Below are 22,722 nucleotides of genomic sequence, written 5' to 3'. Positions count from 1 at the left end.
TGATCACGTGTGCGTGGCTTACCCACGTGTGTGTTTGCACGTGTGTGTCCAATCATAGTACTGTAGAGTCAGGTGTTATGTTACCACCATCTTGCCTCCAGAGGGCAGTCTCATCAAATTCCACACTGTGGTCTTCCAGTTTGGGCTACACTTGATGCTCTAAAATTGCCAGTGGCGGTTCTGGCTTGAATGGCACCCTGGGCGGTGATGCCAACCCTAACCCTAACCGCCACTCATTAGTTCTTCATTAGTTCCCCACTATTCTTTTGTACCTTATTGTGAAGTTAGACCTACTCTACTGATAAAAATAAAAGGCATATAACCATTATGTCATTATATGGTTACATCACCTTATACTTGTGTATGTGTAAGGAAAAAAAAGGCCCACATCCCTACAGGATGCCACCACTGGCAATTGCCCATATGTCCTATAGTTACTGTAGACCAGGGGTGCTCATTAAGTCGATCGCGAGCTACCGGTCGATCGCGGAGGTGGTACTGGTCGATCGCTGGTCGATCGCGGCGTGACATTAAAAAAATATCATCCCAGCATCAATGCCGTCACTTGATTGATATACAGGGCAGCCATTCAGATGACAACTGAATGTTGCCCTTCGGGCGACCAATCAAATCAAACAACGTCTCTAAGTGCAGCAGAACTTACGATGTCAGCCTATCATCCATCCCCGTTACTTGATTGACATACAGGACAACCAGTCAGATGACAACTGAATTTTGACCTTTAGGTCACCGCTCATGCGTAAACAACGATGCAAAGTGCTAAGCTAGTCGGCGAATTGCGAGATTTTAAGCCCTCGCTAAAGTTTATGGTCACTAAAATGAGTGAAGGAGCTGGACCAAGTAAAAAGGCAAAAACTGGACCAAGTAAAAAGGCAAAAAACATATCACTTCCATACGGATATGGAATATTATACGGATATTATGATACGGATATTATCCATGACTGATAAACATTTGGAAGTGTGCTTGAGGCTGGCTATCAGCAGCTACTGTCCGGACTATGCATCCCTGGCTGGTTCAATTCAGTGCAAGTCATCAAAGTAAACTCAGGTAATTACAAAAAATGTTAATAGTTAATTATGTGTGTTTTGCAATATTGGCTCATTTGGTTATGTAAGGTACATCAACATACATTGTACGTACAAATAATCCTCAATACATTTGAAAATAAATAGATGTTTTGCATTTTTGTAGTGGGTAGATCATTTTGACTCGGTCATTTTAAAAGTAGCTCGCATGCTGAAAAAGTGTGAGCACCCCTGCTGTAGACGGACTGGGACTGTGCTGCATTTTATATCCATGTACATGCTAACTACACACCCATTCCTTTGTGTGTGTGTGTGTGTGTGTGTGCAGAGGTTGTGGATTTATGGAATATTACAAACAATAGCAGGCAGCGCTCATGCAGACATTCCTCAGTGGACACACACACACACGCAGGCACACGCACACTGCCATTGTTCTGTCCTTTCCCACGTCACGTGGAGGTGACTCTCGATCCTCTGCCTACTTTCTGGCTTCCTCTCCCAAGAAATGACCTTTTAGAAGTTTGTGACTTCAGGTGTTGCTGGGGTGGGTGTAGTCAGTCGGTGTGATGTGATTGGCCAGCAGGGAGGTGGGCGGGGGCCCCTTCCAGTGAGGGCATGTTAGAGGAATTCCAAAAGGAGTGTTTGCACGCGAATTCACCAGGAGCGCTCGGCCTGTTCTGTGTGGGAGGACATGGAGGTGGACGCTGCCAGGACTCTTGAGGGCTGCGTGGACGTGCACGCACGCCTAGCACAAACCCACCAGGATGCTACCGATTCCTCATGGCAGAAGACAAACAACAGTGGCGGCAGCGACAGTGACAGCGGCAGCGAGGGGAGCTGCCTGGAGGCCATGACGGCGGACGGCCAGGACCACTACCTGAGGCTAGGACACACCCCCCGGCGCCGCTCTGCTCTGCGCCTGTCACGCATCATTGCACGCCAGCAGCTGCTTCGAAGGCTGGAGCAAGGTAGCGTCAGGACCACCCTAAATACTTTTTAACGTCAACCACCTTAACAACACCTTATCAATGAAGTTAACCATGTTGTGAAGCAACCAGCAGAGGGCGCAATCAGTTCAGGCCCAGCTAGCTTACTGCCTAAATGGGCTGCTCATGCTATAAAAAAGGAAGTGAACAGGAAGACCTTTGGTGTGAGTTTATATTAAAAGTGAAAGATCAAATATTAGACAGAATGGAGTGCAGGATGCTGAGGTTCTCATTGGGAGTGACCAGGATGGATAGGATCAGCAACGAGTACATCAGAGGCCAGACTGAGATGGTTGGGACATGTCCAGAGGAGAGATAGTGAATATATTGGTAGAAGGATGCTGCCGGGTAGGAGGCGTAGAGGAAGACCAAAGAGGGGGTTTATGCGGGTAGTTTATGAGGGTAGTTGGTGTGAGAGAGACCGATGCGGAAGACGGGGTTGGATGGAGGAGATTGATTTGCTGTAGCGACCCCTGAAGGGGAGAAAGAAGAAGAAGAAGAATGGAGTCCAGGAGTGTTAATATATTTGTTTCCCAATTTGAGGTCTCAGACTTCAATATATCACATGACCCTGCTGGATTTTGGGGGTGTGAGACGTCAGATTTGCACCCATGATGTTGTTTACAGATGCTTTCACCAACTGGAAAAAGTGCTTCCTAGCTGTTTTTGTATAAAGTGACTTCATTACTCACAAAGTACACACGAATACTAGTATTTCATAACATAAGGGGACCTCTACTTCTGTCTTTCCTCTCTGTGCTCCTAGTTTACGTTGTCATCAACTGGGTTCACTTCCTCTAGTTCCTGTCACATGATCCATTTGATTATTTTACTCATCTGATACTTTTACATGCTGTTTCCTAGAAAAGTACAATAACACTATTGATTTTCAACGATAACAATGGAGGAGAGGAGGAGCACCTTCCTATCAGGCACATTTTTAACCCAAGTTGACCTATGATCAGTCCAAGGGATGCCATACTGTTGGTGAAATGTTTGAAGAAGCTGGGGTCATAGGTCACACCATAGCATAGTTTCAGGCACTGGTTCCGATTTTGGCTGAAATTGTGGGTTATTGTTGCACTTTGTGACAGCAAGAACCCGTTTGACTTTGAGAGATATCCGATACTCACAAGGTTACAACATCCACCCATCCATTTTCTTTGCTGCTTATCCTCGTGGGTATGCTGGAGCCTATCCCAGCTGTCTTTTGGGTGAGAGGCGGGGTTCACCCTGGACTGGTGGCCAGCCAATCACAGGGCACATATAGACAAACAACCATTCACACTCACATTCATACCTATGGGCAATTTGGAGTCACCAATTAACCTAGCATGTTTTTGGAATGTGGGAGGAAACCGGAATACCCGGAGAAAACCCATGCATGGGGTGAACAAAGTCAACACAGAGATGCCCAGGCAGAGACTCCTGCCTGTGGGGCCAACATACTAACCACCTGGCTACCGTGAGGCATTTTTTAAAACATATATTCAACAAATAAAAAATGCATATTGAAGCAAATGAATCATATTTAAGCCTAGAAATGACTTCTGGGAAGGTTCAGGACTCTTCTGTGTTTTCGCCATTTGTGGATAATGGCTCTCACTGTGGTTGGCCAGAGTCCCAAGGCTTGAGAAATGACTTCATAACCTTTTCCAGCCTGATAGATGGTTTTAATGGGGAGGCAATCACTTTTTCAAACAAGGCCATGTAGGTTTGGATTTTTTTCTCCCTGAGTAGTTTCAGTTTTAAAAACAGTTGTGTTGGCCAACCAGCCATCCATTTTCGACTCCGCGTGTCCTCATGTGGGTCGTGAAGCCTATCCCAGCTGACTTTGGAGGAGAGGCGGGGTACACCCTGGACCGGTTACAGTTGTGTCATCATTGACTAATATTTACATTTGTTTGATGATCTGAAATATTTACAATAATTGTAAGTAATAATAAACAAAAAGGTGGTGACTATTGCGGGTGGTAAGTGTACATCACTGCACACTCGCTGTTTTGAGTGCAGCATTCAGGTGCTTAAACTTTACTCAGGCCCATGTCACACCACGTCTTGCCCCTCCCGCCTCCTTCACAATGTCGTGTGAGTTTTCTAAAAATGATCCAAGCGTCTTTGTGAGAGGAGAGATGAAGAATGTGAGGATGAAAACAAGTTCTGTCATGCTTCACACACTTCTTTATTTGTGATGCTAAAGCGCTGCTAGTGTGTTCATCAAACCGTGAGGGGCTGAAAGATTGATCTTGTCAGCACATTTTGGCTATCTAGGATACGTTGTGGCTATCTACCACCAGGCATTGCTGGTTTATCTTGCATTGTGACCTTTAACCCTGCATGTTTAGTTGCCTTCATTTAAGAAGTATTTGATTCCCTGCTGATTTTTCAGGTTCAAACTAAAAGTGGAACCCCAGTTAGTGACCATCCCGGTTTGTGTGTTTTTCAATTAACGTAAAGGTTTTGTCTCAGTTTATGTACATTTTCCAGCTAGCATACAACACAGCACACGTCTTGCCGTTTTATGAATACACTGCGTGAGTCCAACTGTTTTCTTAATGTATTTTTTCTATCACAAAATGTCATTAGCTTCTGGCAAAGAAGCTAGCTTGCTAACAAAATGGCAGCCGGAACCAGAAGTCATCTGCATAGTCTGTCTATGATGTTGACTCTCAAAAATGTCAAAACAAAACATGTTTTGATGTTGACGAATGCAAGTGATAAATGAAGATTTAAGGTTACTTTAAGACCTTAAAAGGACGTCTAAAAAAAGACAATATAAGACGTGATGTGAATGTTCCCAAAGACACGATATAGCTGCGAGACACAACACAGGCACCCTCTTCCTGTTTTTCATCTTCTTCATGAAAATGTTGACAGTGGAGGCTTTCTTTTGCTCAATTTTGGGTTATTGAGATGAAAAACACGATTGAATGAAAGAAATAACTCTTAGCAAAACAGGAAATGTTGTCTGGGTGGTGTCTCGCTGTCACATTGTGTCTTTGGGAACACTGACGTCAACAATGACGTCTTCCATGAAGGTAAAAAATAACTTTAAATGTTCATTTATATCTTTCAGTCATCATTTGTATGTATGACTTGTATTGTTTACTGCATGTAAAGCTGTGATGGTAATAACTTATGTGTTCATATTTTTGTCTTTCTGGAACGGGTTCATTGGATTTACATGATTTCTTATCGGGCAAATTGATTCAGTTAGTGTCCGTTTCAGTTAGAGTCAGACCTTCTGTAGCAAATTAATGATGCTAACCAAGGTTCCACTGTATGTTGCCACTTCTCATTTTACCTTGGAGTTGCAGTCTGACGTCATGGAGAACAATGAAGTGTATTACAGCTCCCCCTGCTGGAGGAAATGCCCCATGACTACCTCCGCCCCACCTTCTACAGTTAATAGTGTGTCCTCTATGCTTGTCCAAAGTATGCTTCCATTTAATAAGAATTAATAATAGAAGACAAATCCGTCCCCCTCACACATCTGAGCGGAGCTGACATGTTTAATCCGGCAACTTCCTGTTGCTGTTTTTAGCCCGCGCGCCGCTTAGGGAGGCCTGGGAAAAAAAGGAGGACAGGAAATGATGTCACTCAGAGCTGTTGAGAATGAAGCAGACATTTCTGAGAGGACGAGGTGCTTCTACTTCATGTACTTCATGCACTCGAAACACTCGAAATAGAGCGTACCTGTGGACATCCCTTGGGAAAATAGTCTGATCCAGGGTCAAGCTGTGGCTTTATTTATCTTTGAAATCACATTTTAATGAGAGTAAAAAGGCAAATAATTGTTAATGGTTTGAAATGTACACTTTGCTAACAAGTGAGTCAGCGTGTGGTGACGCTGGAGTCTTCCTGCTTTGAAAGAGAATCAGTCATGTAACTTCCTCTCTATAGAGTCTTCTTCTGATGTGTTAAAAATGTTTTACAGTTTGCGCCTATAACGCCACCTGCTGCTTTGGCATGCATTTAACTATGAGAGGGAAAAGGCGGTGAAAAAGTGTTAGAGCATTCCCAGTGCTCATGGAGACGTGAGCTATGACTCCAACCAAGCGGCCTCCTGATAAAAAGCTGGAAATGAAGTTCTTGCAGGGACATTGTGTGTGTTTTTGCACCCTGGTTGTGAAAGGAATTACCTTTGTTGTGCACTCATGAAGGTTCATGTTGTCATGCATTGATGCCAGCAGGCCGTCTGGATTAACGCGTTTGTGTGCTAATTAATCTCTTGATGAAATTCTGTGCTCAGGAACATAGTACTGCCTTGTTCCCACGTTGCACACGAGCACACACGCACGCACACATATGCACACACACACACAATTATCACCTCGTAAAGTGGGTGTTATTTATGTTAGGTATTATCATTAGCATCTAGTAAGATCTAATATCAAATGTTTTTTTTAAACGTTTTTACAAATATATGTTATTATAACATATACTGTACATAACGAAATGTTTATTATTGTACTTATTACTGTATTATTTACTTCTTATTGTGCATGGTTACTGTACAACTGTTCCTAATGTAGCTAAAGAAATAATAATATGATTATGTTTTACTCATTTACTCATACAGGGTGTCCCTAAAGTCTGGACACAAAAGTGCATATATTATGCAATAATAAAAAAGATACTATAAAAATTTATAGTTTATTATATACAATACAATAAATAATCTAATATAAATTCCTATAATTTTTTTATAATCATTAGTGATCAATTATAATTAGATTGTACTTAAAATTATATCATTGTAATTATTTCAAAAACAATGTATATTTTAAAATATTATTTTATTTGGAATTAATCAATTAACCAAACAGACTCTCGCCCGAAGACAGCTGGGATAGGCTCCAGCACCCCCGGCGACCCTCGTGAGGATAAGCGGTAGAAAATGAATGAATGAATGACTGAATCAAACATGTTTTTGTATAATATCTACTATATGTGTATATATTATATGCATTATACTGGAGGTCCAGACTTTAGGGGCACCTTATGTATATATTAGTACTGGTAGTAGTAGGGGTCACGAAACCCCCAACTCTTGAGAAGAGATGATAGACAAGATTCTACTACACGAGATGAGATATTAATATTTATTTAAAAAAATAGTGCAATGACAAAAATATGACAGGACAAACAAAACATTGCAGCTTTTCAAATGTTTATTATCCCACAGATTCTTTTCAGACTAAATAAATCATTAGTGTTCAATAATATGTTATTCTAATGATGCAACATTTCCTTTAATATGTCATCATTGCCTTTGGTGACACCTGTTTTCTCATATACTGTCCATAAAACGTTTGGAGCATTTCTTGAAATGCTGAGTTTTCAACTTAAAGAGCAGCATTTTTTTGGCGATGTATTAAACTGCACTATGTGAACGCACACCATTTTTGTCTTTGTGCTGGAACCAAAATTCACAGAGTGAATTCTCTTTCTGCCGGTTTGGCAGATATGTTACAGGTAGCACCAGACCTAGGGGAGTCTGGACCAGTCGCAAAGGTTACACAGACTAGGGAGCACTGTGTATTCAAAATCAAAAATGGATGAAACAATAGAGAGAGTTTTAAAACTAGTGGCCGAGCTTGTGCATGCTCCACCATGAATGGCTAAAGCTAACCGCCACGCCCTCCCTACCCATGACGCACGCTCTGCTGGCGTAAAGATGTCATGACGCAGTCAAAATGAAATACAGTCCATAAATAGTAGTTAATAAGGATCAGTTGTTACCTGATACCTGTTTAATTCCAACCTCCTGCCATGCACGTGGCAATACATGGAGGCCGGCAAAATTACTCATTCATTTTCTGAATTAGAAATCTTTTGATATTGGGAAACTCCTAGGGAGTAGTAGTAGTATTTCTTCTATGTAATACCTAATGAAATGTCCATATTATATTACTTAATGTATACATATGTCAGTTTTGAGTAAGGTTTAGTAATTTAAATGATTTAATGGCATCTGTGACCATTGCAGAACCTTTGACCCAGTTTAGTTGTGACTTGTGGGCAAGATGCGAGCTCCTTGGCACAGAGGGATCATCTAAATCAAGACTGGCCCAAACACACACACTTCTTTTTCGAGAAAAAAGATTCTACTCAATACTCAAGGATTAGCTACCACTGCTTGGACGTCTTTCTGCTGCGTCTTCATTTGAACACTTCATGGACCCCTCTCAGAGTTTCTGTGTGCCTGTGTGTGTGTTCTGTCCAATGAAGAGAAGATAAGAGTCCAGCTGACCTCAAAGGCGGAGACAAGCTCAGCCCGCTGAGTGAAAGGAGTCATTTCCTGTGTGGCGGCCACGTGAAGATGATGTGGAGCTAGTGGAGGAAGGTTGATGAAGGGAAGCGTATTTCAGGGGTAAAAAGGAGCCACACCAGAATCTGAGAGTCTAGGAAGCCCCCGAGAGTGGAGGTGGAGCCGGAGGAGAAGGTGTGAGGGAGGAGGAGGATGAAGATGTGACCTTCATGAGCCATGAAGGCTTCAAGTAAGCTTCTTGACACATAATTGTCCACTGCGAGAAGGTCTCAGTTTGTTACGTGTTGCTCCTCGTGATGCTGAGGTGATGGAGATGGTGAGGAGGCTTGAGCAGCCTGCTGAATGTTTCCCTCTGAGAGGAACTGCCGATGAAGTGAGGAGATTGTAGGAGGAAGCATGGATCATTAGCTGCCTTGATGGAGATAAAATGACTTCTTCAAGGTCCAATATCGCTGATTATTTTGTCATTTGACTGAATTTTGCTGCTTTCTAATTGTTTGATATTTTGTTAAATGAACATCTCAAAAGTTAACATTTTGTGAGTAAAGAGGACTACTGTATTTGTTGATATTTTGATGACACTTTTGAATTCTTTTTCTTAGCAAAATATGCAAATAATTGAGTGTATTCCACTTTTATTGAACAAACGTAACCGTTGTCAGCGTAATGACGGCTTTGTCAGCACAAAAGCGTGTTTAAAAGTTGCTTAAGTTGTGTCTGTGCTCATAAACACACTGTACACACACCCAGGCACCAAATCACATATGCTAGTGGAAAAAAGCAGTAAAACCAAGTGGCAGTAAAAGGGCCTAATGGGCTCCGTTGCCGTGGCGACGCTGTGTAACTCCTGCATTAACGGCCACCGGATTAAGGGTCGGCACACACCCCGACGCTAGCCAGCTAGCTAAAGTGTAAATAAAAGCCTTGTCCTCTCACAGAGACTTCCTGTCTTCCCACTCGCATCATTCCTGAGAATTCCCAGAGCAGGATAAAATTCCCCAAGACGTTCCGCCCCCGGACGCCAGGAATGCTGGGATAGGACTTGCAGATAGTGTGTGTGAGAAACCTTCTTGGAGTGTGGAGAGTTTTTAACGGTGCTGCTTTTTCCCGCCTTGCAGAGCTCGAGGCCAAGGAGGCGTGTGATTGGCTTAGGGCGGCCGGGTTCCCTCAGTACGCGCAGCTCTACGAAGGTAACTTGCACCTGTTTTTATTCCACCATCGATCCCTCCCCACCATCCCTTCGTTTCCCCCTTCTTCCGGCGAGACGCGGTCTATTTCCAGGCCGCACTTCCTGTCCAAAGGGAGGGGGAGGGTCATGGGAAAGGCCTTGTTGTCTCTGCTGGGACTCTCACAGCGTCTCTTCTACACTTTTTTATCCTTCCACCTTCATCCTTGGTCATTACAACACTGCTTGTACTTTTATCCTGGGACTCATTTCTTCTTAATACACTGAAGGCCTACTTGTCTCCTCACATTATGTTGGTTATTATTCATCATACTTCTGATGCTAGTAAGCTTTGCCACTTTTCTGACCGATAAATGTAGTTACAATGTTGTATTCTCATGTTAAACAATGCCAACGCGCCAGATAATGAGGTTTGTGCATTTGGAAGTGAGCCTTGAAAGAACATCTGTATGGCTCTGCATGCTCGGTTTTACAGAGTTCTACTGACGACAATTCAATCTGGACTTCCTTATATGGGCTGCAGATTGCTTGCACTCAGTAAACACCGACCTACGTATCTGGAAGTCCTCCGGAGCGCTTGGGAGTGTGACCAATCACAGCGAAGTGGGTGTACTGAGAGGATGGCCGGGGGTGGAGTAAATTAAGCAGGAAGTGCATGGAAAAGCTTTTTGAACGGGTTATTGTGTGTAGCTGCTCTATAGAAATCCACAACGCAACACAAAGCGCCAGAAATGAGAATAGTACAGTAGCTACTCTTTGAAAACCTTATTATAGGTGAAATGAAATAAATCATATACACTTGGATGGTTCTCATTGGGAGTGACCAGGATGGATAGGATCAGGATCAATGAGTACATCAGAGGGACATTACATGTTAGAGGCCTTGGAGATAAAGTCATAGAGGCCAGACTGAGATGGTTGGGACATGTCCAGAGGAGAGATAGTGAATATATTGGTAGAAGGATGCTGCGTTTAGAGCTGCCAGGATGCTGCGTTTAGGAGGCGTAGAGGAGAACTAAAGAGGAGATTTATGGATGTAGTGAAGGAAGACATGAGGGTAGTTGGTGTGAGAAAGACAGATGCAGAAGACAGGGTTGGATGGAGGAGATTGGTTTGCTGTGGCGACCCCTAAAGGGAAAAGCCAAAGAGAAAGTTATTCAAATCATCGCCAAGTTTCATACCACATGACCCACCAAAAAAGATTTGAATTGGTATCTTATTGCATGTGTCATAAAGTTGTCCTCTCTTTGTTGTCTTTGTCTCAGACTCACGGTTTCCTATCAATATTTCCTCGGTGAAAAGGGACCATGACTTTTTGGATCGGGACCTGGTGGAGCCTCTGTCTCGGTAAGCTTCTTGTCAGCTCTGTGCTGGTTCTCAACTTCTTGAGAACTTCTAAAATGATACAAAAACATGTATTTTGGACACCTTCTTGGTCTTTATAAGAACAATACGACAAGATTGTTATTGCTTTTCAGTGATGATTGATTATGGTGGTCAGTGGTAGCCAGAGGTGTGGACTTGAGTCACGCAACTTGACTTGATAAGTTTGGACTCGACTTGACAATATTGTCTAAGACTTGCAACTCAACTTGAACTTTTGACATGACTCTGTGGAGGAAATCAGCCGATGGGATCGGCATTTTAAAGCAAGTATCGGCCGATATTGATACCATACTTTTTCACTGACATCAGCTGATATCGATCGGAGCACCCCTACGAAATAGCTATTGACTTCAAAATTCCAAGCCTTGGCTTTACTGTCTTGTCTTGAGAATTGACTTGTTCTTACCTTCAAATGAAGGACTTGAGACGAACTTGAGACTTGCCAAACACTGACTTGCTCCCATCGCTAAGGTCAAATCAGTACATAATGTCATCATGTCTGTCGCAGATTCTCTACCATTCTCACACTATAATATATAAATATCAATATCAATGTTTTCTAACGTTTTATGCTTCCAGAAAGCTTTGAGGTAAGTAGAAAGACTGAGCTCATGTTTGAGCTCATGAGCTCATGTCCAGTGTGTCAGTAAAGATGGTAATCATCAGATGTCTGACTGTGAATCCAAATTAACATACCAGGGGGCATACCCCCTTTCCTCCAGCACCGATCCTTCATTGAAATGTCTGAAACCCTCAGGAGGAGGTGGTACTTGGATCATGTGTTTGTGTGTGTGTTACAGGCGTCTCAACACTTTGAACAAGTGTGCCTCCATGAAGGTGGACGTCAGCCATCCTAAGAAGAAAGTAAGATATTCATATATTTAGATCCTCATTCCTTTCTCCTGTGTTGCAAACGTTGTTAAGTTCATTAACCCAATTGGACTCCAGGGTAGTTTATAGCGCTTTTACATATCTTTATCATTCATTCATTTTCTACTGCTTATCCTAATGAGGGTCGCTGGAGCCTATCCCAGCTGTCTTCGGGCACCCTGGACTGGTGGCCAGTCAATCACAGGGCACATATAGACAAACAACCATTCACACTCACATTCATACCTATGGACAATTTGGAGTCGCCAATTAACCTAGCATGTTTTTGGAATGTGGGAGGAAACCGGAGTACCCGGAGAAAACCCATGCAAATTCCACTGAGGGTGGAATCGAACTCGAGTCTCCGAGCTGTGTGGCCTGCACGCTAACCACTCGGCAGCTGAGTTAGCTTTATATTAGCTTTATATTGCACCTAAAAAATATTTTTCCTTGGTTGGTGTCCTTTTTTTCAGCGCAACTTCACATTTACAATTTTTGGGGTGTAAAACTGACCAAAATGGCCATCTCTGTGTGGAGTTTGCATGTTCTTCCCGTACATGCGTGGGTTTACTCCAGGTACTCCGGTTAAGCTAAATATAACACCAGTGACGATCCACAGGGAAAGATCTTTCAAAACTATGGCCACTTGATGACACTGTTGGCTTATGTTTCCCCTCTTCCTCTGCAAACAAATGGCTGTTGATGCTGTGATTGATTGATGCCAAAAGGTTTTAACAATAACTGATTTTGGTACCCTGGAAATGAAAGAGAAATGTGAACTTGTATATTGTTTAATGGAAGTTAAATACGTACAAATACCATCCGTAGGGTGATGACTCCGATGAAGATGACCAGATGGCCATCAGTAAGCGTTGGACGTTCGAATGGAACAGCCGCCGTTGGTCGCGCCTGCAGGACCTCCTGTCGGACGGTGCCAGCGAGGGCGGGCCGGCGAGCCGAAGCGAGGGTCTGCGCAGCACGGTGAGCAGCGAGAGCGTGCTGACCGACCTGAGCGAACAGGAGATCTCCGAGGTCTCGTCGCTCCACAGCGAGGACTCGGCTTCCACCATGGCCGACGCCGTATCGGTGGTGTCGCTGTCCGCGTCCTACCAGCCGTCTGCAGAGTTGCTGCACTACAACTCCTTGCCCATCAAGAGCGGGCGCCACGGACAGGGGGGGCGGAGCAAAGCCAAGGAGTTTCTACGACGAATGGAAATGATGCGCACCTGGGGGCCATCAACGATGAGGAGGAGCTCAAAGCGCAGACCGCCGATGGACATCAGCGGGCCGGTGCTGCAGGGTGAAGAGCCTCTGGCCCTGCAAGTGCTTCAGTGTACTCCCATCAGCCAACTGGAGCAAAACCTCCCCAAGCATCTGACTGATGGTGAGATGTCGCCTGCTGACCTCAGCAACGACTGCAACGACCTTTCCATGATGAGTGTCAGCCCCATACGCGAGCCACCAGCGTCCACCGTAACCGAATACGCGTGTTCAAGAGCACGGACGGCCAGCAAGAGAAGCAGCAAGTACCTGGAAGACATGGAGCTTCCCACTCAAGGGAAGAGGACAGATGGACAGAGGAATCACTTTTGTTCCTACGACAACCTCCTCATCCAAATCCCCAAAGACCACAAGCCAGGAACTTTCCCCAAAGCACTGTCCATCGAAAGCCTGGCGCCCTCTCCCGGTGACGGTAGCAACACCACCATCCCTCGGTTGTCTCCACCCAACAACAACCTGGACGACGTCTGGTCTGGAAGTGCCCCCCCCAAGCCCCCATGTCCGAGGGCTCCCCGAGGCAGCAGAGTGAGCGTGTACGACAATGTCCCAGGTTCCCACCTGTATGCCAGCACCGGGGACATCCTGGACCTGGAGAAGGAGGACAACCTCTTCCCTCACCTGGATGACATCATCCAGCACGTTAGCGGCCTGCAGCAGATTGTGGACCACTGGAGCCGCAGTGTGCTGCCAGAAGACGAGGACGGGGAGCGGAAGACCACTCCCAATGAGGGCGACAGGGATGGCACCTCGTTAAATGACACAGATTCTATTGGGACCAGTCGGGAGAGGAGGGATTCTGGGGTCGGGGCGTCCCTGACAAGGCCGCGGTGAGTCAGGGTATCCTAGCTATGTCCCCATGTATGCAGGTATAAGTGAATAAGTCTGTTTTATCTAGTCAAAAGCCTTTTGTTGATGCTACTGCTAACTGTAGTCCCTGTGTGTATCTGTGTGTGTGTCCCAGTGTGCGCTGGCCCAGTTTCAGGACGTCCGATCATCTCAAGCAGCCATCGTCTTCCCTGCACATCAGCAGCCAATCAGCATCTCAGCTCAGCCTCCTGCAGAAGTTCTCATTACTCCGCCTCACCGCCATCATGGAGAAATACTCCATGTCCAATAAACACGGCTGGACGTGGTGGGTAGATACACTGACTTTATATTCCTTCATATAATGCCTGATACCACCAAAGGTCCATTTGTTTGGACAGATATATAATGATGATAACATAAATAGCTCATAAGAGTTTATTTTAAGAGATGATATCTAGCGTCTTCCATGGTTTTCCCAAATCACTAATATTCTTACATTAATAACTATAACATTGTTCTTCCACAAAATGTAACTCTTATGAGCTATTTTTGTTGTCATCATCATTATATTTGTCCAAACAACTGCACCTTTAGTTGTACCAGGCATTAAAATGAAGAAGAAACTGAAGAAACAAAGTGGTCTAATCATTTTTTTTTCCATGACTGCATATGCTAAATGTAGTCGGCATTACATTTGCAGTCATTTTAATTTGGACATTGCCTTACATTTGAATCAGTGTTAATTGTTGATAGTAATATCTAGTTTATATTCAAGGTGATTTTGTGGTAGCCATGGTGCCCATTTGTGGCTAAAAATCTAAAAATGGGATTTGACAAGAAAACTAGAAAAAAAAACAGCTTTTTTTCAAAAATTGAAAAGTCAGCAGTAATTTTACAAAAATAATGTCAAAATATCAAAAGAAAAAAATGTAATCTAATGAGAAAAAGTTTCAATTTTACAAGAATAACTTTGTAATATGAGAAAAAAATTATAATTAGGGACAATAAAGTCAAAATATCAAGAGAAAAAACTTTTGTAACAAGACAAAAAGTTGCATTTTGTCAGTTTTAGAATGAGGTCATAAAAAAGTCATAATATGAAGAAAAGACAATTTAAGAAGAAAGATGAAATATTTGTAAATTCTGTAAATTAAAACGCAGCACCTTTTCATTTTTAAGTATGTAACCCTGTGTGAAAAAAGTTTGGACACCCCTGATCTAAGTTGCACAATGTCTTTTTCAGTAAACGTATGTATGTAAACGTACTAATTGCACAGTTAAAGACCAGTTCCTCTCCTTTTCCAGTCCCCTGGAGGTAGGAGAGGTCTCTTAATGAAGGCCAACTGAGGCCAACACTCCCTTCTTTGTGTCCCACCAAGGTCTGTTCCCAAATTTATGAAGCGCATCAAGGCACCCGACTACAAAGACAAGACTGTATTTGGCGTCCCCCTCATCGTCCATGTGCAGCGATGTGGCTTCCCGCTGCCCCTGTGTCTCCAGCAGGCCCTCAGCCATCTCAGAAGCCACTGTCTGGACCAGGTACTAAAGCTCCCTGACAAAACCGCTATTTTTAGTGTTACTTTATCTCACCTGCCTCTTGCTTCTTCGCGTTCTGCCCAGGTGGGACTCTTCCGGAAGTCCGGCGTCAAGTCCCGCATTCAAGCCTTAAGGCAGCAATGCGACACAACGCCCGACTCGGTAAACTACGACGACCAGTCCGCCTACGACGTGGCTGACATGGTTAAACAGTTCTTCCGGGACCTTCCAGAACCTCTCCTGAGCAACAAGCTGGGAGAAACCTTCTTACACATCTACCAGTGTAGGTCTTATTGCATCAATGCTGAACATTTACATTTGAATGCTGAGAGCCATCAAACAATTGACTAGTGAATAGAAAACTACCTCTGAGTTAGTTTGACATTTAGCTTACTAGTTTACTAGTAAGCTAAATGTAAGTAAGCTAAACTTAGCTTACTCTCAGTAATATAACAAAACAAGAAGTGATTATGTGTACTTAATTAACTTACCATCAATATCTAAACTTGTTAGTTTTTAGTATCAACTCTTCTACAACTTCACAGGTCCATAAAAAATACATTCCACAAATGGTCCGCGGGCCGCACTTTGGACATCCCTGGTTTACATATTTCACAGGGAAAGGGGAGTGTGTCCGTGCTGTGTTTTCGTAGCAAATGACCCCCACTACAGCCAAAGTCTGGATGCAGGCTTCCACAGCGGTGCACACACACCGGGTGGAGAAGATGCGCTCCGGTGGCAAGCCTCTCATGATGGCTTGTTGATTACACGGTAAATGTGGATGGAAGCACTTCATTGCTTTCTACTTTAAAGCGCGATGATTTTCCGGCTGCACGTCGGGTGAGTGGTTAGCGCATAGGCCTCACAGCTAGGAGACCCGAGTTCAATTACACCCTCGGCCATCTCTGTGTGGAGTTTGCATGTTCCTCCCACATTCCAAAAACATGCTAGGTTAATTGGCCACTCCAAATTGTCCATAGGTATGAATGTGAGTGTGAATGGTTGTTTGTCTATATGTGCCCTGTGATTGGCTAGCCACCAGTCCAGAAGGTGTACCCCGCCTCCCGCCCGAAGACAGCTGGGATAGGCTCCAGCACCCGCGCGATCCTCGTGAGGATAAGCGTTATAAAATGAATGAATAAATGAATGATGATTTTCCATCATCCCGACAAACCGTACTTGTTTCATGCGTACTTGGCAAAGATGCATTATCCGTGACAGACACTCATCTACAAATCCCAATAAAGCATACACACTAAGCACACATGTTGTTTAACTACTGATGGACTCAAACCCTCATTCATTTTTCTTTTGTGTCAATGCTGAGAGTCGAACAGTCATTGTAAGGTTAACGTATTGAGGTCTCCTATAGAGGAGCTACACACAATAACCAGCATATAAGGCTTTCTAGTTCTTCCAGAATCTGCATCTATTCAGCTGTATTTTTTCGTTTTTTGTGGTTCCCATGAAAACAGTCTATGTTTTGTGTAAATGCTGAGAGTAGAGCATTCATGCTAATGTTTTAGGATTCTGAAAGAGTAGTCACATCAATCACTAATTAACATTGCTGTGTCATTTAGTGAGGGAGTCAAGCACTCATTCAGCATTTTCTTGTGTCAATGCTGAGAGTCAAGCATTCATAGTAGCTTTTTATAGCAAGCATTGACACTCAAATTATTGGTTGGATGCTTGGAGAGTTTAGTATTCATACTAAAGGCATTGCTCGTGCTTGGAGTCGAGCATTCATACTGTTGTGTTGATGCTATATATAAAAGTACTGCTATGATTTGCTGTGGTGCATTCAAAAGTAATGTCTAAGATAGCGTGATTGCATTGCTTCCTGTTCCCTATCAGATGTTCCCAAAGAGCAGCGACTCCAGGCAGTGCAGGCGGCCATCTTGTTGATGCCAGATGAAAACAGGCAGGCGCTGCAGATGCTGCTCTTCTTCCTGCGCGACGTCACCACACAGGTGAACGAGAACCAAATGACGGCCATGAATCTCGCCGTGTGCTTGGCGCCCTCGCTCTTCCATCTCAGCCTCATGAAGAACGAGATGCTGTCGCCGAGGTGCGTCGACATCAGCAAGAAAATCGTCCTGACTCATGAAGCGTTAGTGTATGTTGGCACTTTCTCTGACGAGTAGTTCATGTAGTCTGTGTTTCTGCATGTTCTCTAATGGTCCAGGTCGATCCAGAGGAAGTACGCCACGGGCCGACCGGACCAGAAGGATTTAAACGAGAACATGGCAGCGACACAAGGACTGGCTCATATGATTACGGAGTGTCAGCGCCTCTTTCAGGTCTGCATTTATAATAACATTTCATCTTATTATTTGTAGCTTGTATACGCTTTTTGTATATTGCTACTTTATTAGCTACACAGTCCAATCAGATAGAAGATATGAGTGGATGCCAATACAAAGGTCAACTTCAGAGTGACTGCAGTATGTGGTTCACTCTACTTGTTGACAGGAAGTGATTTACATTACTAGCCCTGAGAGAGATCCAATTCCCTCCGGCATCCATTGATCACGACTGATCATGTTAACGGGCGGCGCTGCTGTAGGAGTACAGGCCAATGTGCGAGTGACAGTCTCTACAACAACACCCCAAGGCTGGGTGTGGGTTTTGCTGGCTGACTTTGCGTCTTCTGAGGGTATGTGTAGCTTCTCCTCTCTTCAGTGTAGACTGTGGGTGTGAGGATGGTCCAGAGCGAGCTCCTTCTCATCTGTCGACAATGTCCAGAGCCTTCATGTTTCTCTTGAAGACGTCTTTCAAACCCAGCTGGAGGCGACTTTGTACTCTCTTCTCTCCGTACAGTAGCTCTTTTGGAATCCTGCCATCTATGCAGTCTATGGACGTGGGTGACGCAGTGGAACAGCCGTTGCCTCAGGAGTGTGGAAATGCTGGGAACACCAGGTCTGAGGACCTCATTGTTGGTTATGCAGTCTGTCCACTTGATTCCTACGATTTCTATGTGGAAGGTGTTGAGTCTTGAAAACCTGGGATCGAACAAGGGATCTTTAGATATTTGAGATATTTAGAGGTCAGGGGGCGGAAAGCTGAGTTGTGATGTTTGCACTCACTGGCCACTCGTGGTGGGCAAAACCGTTCATTTCAGTGAACCGGATCATTCCGGTTCATTCGATAAAAAGAACGCTTCATTTTGTTCATTTTGTTCATTTTGTTCATTTTGTTCATTTTGTTCATTTTGTTCATTTTGTTCATTTTGTTCATTTTGTTCATTTTGTTCATTTCGGTCATTTCGGTCATTTCGGTCAATTGGTCGTTAGCCTGTGATCTCTCAGCCGTGTCGAGTCAGTCCGTTCACTCATGTTCACGTTTGTTCCGACTCAACTGTCGGTCATGAATGAACGGCCGACGAGTGTCGGTCCATGTCTCGGTCTTTCAGTCAGCTAACCCCACCCACAGAGCGAGGCATGATGACAGGATAAGACAGGCAAGCACTTCAGATGGTCCCGCCCTGCAAAAGGAACAATGAACTGACTCTCCAGCCAATCAAAAAAAGCATTTGCAACTGAACGGACTGAATGGGTGTTTTAGGGGTGGTGACCTTGTTCATTCTGTTCAAAAAAAAAGAACTAGTTCTTTTGACCCGTTCGTTCATGACCAACCCACCACTACTGGCCACTTCATTGTTGAAGTGTATTGAGTTCATCGTTCGATGTGTGTTCTATGAACAAACCAACCAACCACACACATACTAAAGATGATTAAAGCATGCCCATTAATGAAGAGGCAACGTCTAATAATTATCAGTGTAAAAATGTGTATTAGTTAATTAGTAGACATCAGTGTCTGTTTTTTTCCAGATAATGAAGCACAAATTTGAAGGTCTTGACGTTCTTGCCAGCTCCTAGATCTTGCTCGGTAGTGAATTCATGTTTCCCTTGATAATAGAAGGTCCTGGAGGCTTGAATCTTGACTTTCTTGCTAGTTGCTTGACTTTCATCTTAGTCGTGATATCAATGGTAGACAAGGAATGCTTGATGACGCTCTCATGGCTCGCATAAAAACGTGCTTGAATAAACAAACAGAGCTGCTTGAAAGTCAGCCACTCTTGGCAGCAGTGTTAATTTCAATACATATACACACTCACACACACACACACACACACACACACACACACATTGATAGTTTATTTGAGAAATTCACCTTTCCAGCAGTTCTGCAGAAGATGGCCTCATCATACGGCCTCTGAAGCATGTAAACAAACGACAGTTGTCACTAGTAGCAGATTAGCTTGCTTTTTCCATCCATCCATGTAAATGTATTATTATTATCATTATGGTTTTTTTTTTACTTTTGATGTAATTTGTTGCCCATCCTCCTACAGATCCCAGAGGAGATGGTGACCCAGTCCCGCAACTCCTACATGGAAGCGGATCTTCTGGTGCCCCCGCTGGAAGAGCTGGGGAAGGTCCGTGAAGATGAGATGGATGAAGACGAGGAGGTGGTGGATGAGGAGGAGGAGGACTTTGAGGAGGGATCCTATCAAACTCACCTTGAAAGGCTGGTCCAGAACCTGCTGAAAGAGGCCAAAGATAAGAGTAAAGGATGGGTGTCTCGTCCTGCCATCGAGCACACGGAAGTGGCCTCAAAAAAGGTCACTTTGGTTTCATTTGTTTTTATTTTGAGCCGCTTTCATGAAAGCAGTTGTAAATCCTGCGCTAACTGGTCCTTGGGTTTGGCTTCTGGGTCCAGGTGGGTGATGGAAACCCACTGAGGCGCTGGAGGGTCAGCACAGAGGTGACAGCCACGCCCACCGAGGTTCTGCAAAGACTGCTGAGAGAGCGCCCCCGCTGGCACGTAGAGCTACAGCAGGAGAAGGTTCTGGAAACGTTGGATAAACAGACAGACGTGTACCAGTACTCCTGCCACAACATGGTGCCCCAGCCCAGCACTGACTACGTGGTACTGAGGTCCGTGACTTGGTTTTTCATGAACAAGCTTGTTTCCGCCTGGTTCTCATGTCCTGCCCCCTCAGGTCGTGGCGTTCCGACCCGATGAAAGGATGGAGCGCGCTGGTGTGTGTGTCGGTGGAACACGATGACGGCCCACGCACGGGGGCGGTTAGGGGTGTGGTTCTGGAGTCCCACTACCTCCTCGAGCCTTGCTGCACAGAGGGCAGAACCAGGCTCACACACATCTCCAGAGTGGACCTCAGGTATGGTTATAGAAGTCAAGTCAGACATAATCAGCTCAAAAAAGTATCCACAGGAAATAATGAATAGAAATAGTCTGTTCCAAAGTCAAACTGTGGCCATCATAAACCCCTTAAGGCTTTAACGCTTTTAGGCCTGAATATTTGGGCTGAATTGTAATTTCTTGGACCTCCAGGGGGCGCTCTCCAGAATGGTACAACAAGGCGTACGGTTATCTGTGCGCTAACGAAGCCCAAAAAATCAGAGCCTCGTTCCTCCCACTGGACCACAACACCGAGTCCAAGTTGTAAACAGCCATCATGCTTTATCTCCAAAGTGAATGCTGCCAGTAGAACCGGTAGGAGAACTAGACCTGATGTCCCGCTGATCCTCATGGTACCATCATATGTCCACATACTTTCGCAACAAGTCCCCATAGTGCCGCTGAGAAAATTCACTGTTTGTGGCTTCCAAATAGTCCTCACTGATGTCATCATGAGGTCCAATGAATACCCCGGACTTCACCATCAGCATCCAACAAGACTTTGTGTAGTGGTGCAGGATACAGACCTCCGCAGGGTGAGCTTCTTGAAAAGGGGGACTGTCCTCGTGACGCTCACACTTGACCGCTTGTGTAGAAGAAGAGTTCTTGTTGTGAAATGATTGTGTACATTATGTCATTGCTGTCATACAATGTCTGAGACATGTGATCATTGCACTGCTTCTGGGAAGCATGGTGTGTGTGTGTGTGTGTGCGCGCGCGTGTGTGTGTGTTGTAAATAATAGCTTTTCATCAGGGTCTTGCTATCATATTGATAAGCTGAAATAAGCAATAAGACAACTTACCTGCTTTACTGTTAGTGCTGCTAGAGGCTGCGTCGTCATGCTGATGATGCTATCATATAATATCTCTACTGTGCCACCTGACTGTGTGTGTATGTGTGTGTATGTGTGTGTGTGTGTGTGTGTTACCTGTGACCAGATTTAGCGTATCAACACAAAATTGTTTTTAAATAAAATGATGCAAAAACTATTTTTGTTTTCCTGGTATTCATTTGTCTTATATCCATTTTTGACCGTGGAATCACGTGATGTCTCTCAACCAATCAGTGATATGACCTTCGACTCAAGTGGTACAAGCATCTGGTGTACTGTCATTCAAATAATTGTATCTAACAGTTTGTGATGTTGCAATGTTTTCCGATTATTTTTGATACATTTGAACAATCTTTGATGAACAACCAACCAAACTAAATTGGGAGAATCCTTGGAGGAACTGCGTCATAAAAATACACAGGTTTGAATCGACAAGTACAGATAACAATTGTGGGCAAGTGCCATTAAATCCAACCAGTGTGTATTACTGTGTCTATCCATGAAGGGGCGCTGTTGGCCTGCTAAAGATGTGTCAATCGGCGCATGGCGAGCATCCCAGTATGGGTGTTGTGGACGGGAGTGGTTTCTGAAAGGACAATTTAACTTCTTCATTTGTGTCCTTCCCGATGATGTAGGAAACTCACTTGGATCAATACTCAATCACATTTACCTACTTAGCCTTGTCTTTCTCTCTTTGTCTTGCTCACACACACACACACACACACACACAGTAGAAAAAGTAGGACACGTAGTGAATGGTAATGTGAGGATAAAAACAGGAAGTGATTAACCTCCTTTTCACGGTTGTCGCAGGTCAGCAACACACTTTATTTTTAAATAAAATCTATTTTTACTCTGAGAAAAACAACCTGATATGCTGACAACATGAAACATCCATCCATCATCCATCCATCCATCCAAAAAGTATTCATCCATCATCAAAATAGCAATTTGTCCATCCATTACCATCATCCAATATATAGTGATCCATGATCTTCATCCAATCATCTATCCATCTATCCATCCATCCATCTTCATCATCCAACAACCATCCATCATCACCTGAACAACAGCCATCAAACCAGCCAATACATAATTTTGTGTCTTAATTGACCCAACCATCAAGACAAACGTTCATCCATCTTCATCCAACCATCAACCCTTCCACCTTACCATCCGTACATCATGTGGCCATCCAGCCATTATTTTGTGTCTCAATGAATCCATCAACGGCGGCACAGTGGTCTAGGGGTTAGCGCACAGACCTCACAGCTAGGAGACCAGGGTTCAATCCTACCCTTGGGCA

At 44.1% G+C, this 22,722-nt stretch overlaps 1 protein-coding gene across 4 annotated transcripts in view; it reads left to right on the top strand.

Annotated features, from left to right (window-relative positions):
* The window catches only part of stard13a (StAR-related lipid transfer (START) domain containing 13a), a 32,493-nt gene extending 10,920 nt beyond the window's left edge, over positions 1 to 21,573 (top strand). The window contains exons 3-16 of one of the 4 annotated variants that reach the window (XM_058087422.1): positions 8,270 to 8,538; positions 9,428 to 9,499; positions 10,761 to 10,842; positions 11,682 to 11,745; positions 12,580 to 13,859; positions 13,994 to 14,164; positions 15,219 to 15,378; positions 15,460 to 15,658; positions 17,230 to 17,443; positions 17,561 to 17,675; positions 19,733 to 20,002; positions 20,101 to 20,318; positions 20,384 to 20,563; positions 20,737 to 21,573. In XM_058087422.1, coding sequence (XP_057943405.1) covers positions 8,526 to 8,538; positions 9,428 to 9,499; positions 10,761 to 10,842; positions 11,682 to 11,745; positions 12,580 to 13,859; positions 13,994 to 14,164; positions 15,219 to 15,378; positions 15,460 to 15,658; positions 17,230 to 17,443; positions 17,561 to 17,675; positions 19,733 to 20,002; positions 20,101 to 20,318; positions 20,384 to 20,563; positions 20,737 to 20,851 — 3,153 coding nt within the window. In that variant the 5' untranslated portion in view covers positions 8,270 to 8,525 and the 3' untranslated portion in view covers positions 20,852 to 21,573. Of the gene's footprint in view, positions 1 to 488; positions 2,018 to 7,291; positions 8,539 to 9,427; positions 9,500 to 10,760; positions 10,843 to 11,681; positions 11,746 to 12,579; positions 13,860 to 13,993; positions 14,165 to 15,218; positions 15,379 to 15,459; positions 15,659 to 17,229; positions 17,444 to 17,560; positions 17,676 to 19,732; positions 20,003 to 20,100; positions 20,319 to 20,383; positions 20,564 to 20,736 lie in introns of those variants that run through there. The other 3 variants (XM_058087419.1, XM_058087421.1, XM_058087420.1) reach the window with 3 other exon arrangements.
* The last annotated feature ends 1,149 nt before the right edge of the window (positions 21,574 to 22,722 follow it).

This window comes from Doryrhamphus excisus, chromosome 11 (assembly GCF_030265055.1).
Source record: "Doryrhamphus excisus isolate RoL2022-K1 chromosome 11, RoL_Dexc_1.0, whole genome shotgun sequence".
Taxonomy (NCBI): domain Eukaryota; kingdom Metazoa; phylum Chordata; class Actinopteri; order Syngnathiformes; family Syngnathidae; genus Doryrhamphus; species Doryrhamphus excisus.
The sequence above is the reverse complement of the archived record's forward strand: the minus strand, read 5'-3'. Positions and strand labels throughout refer to the sequence as shown.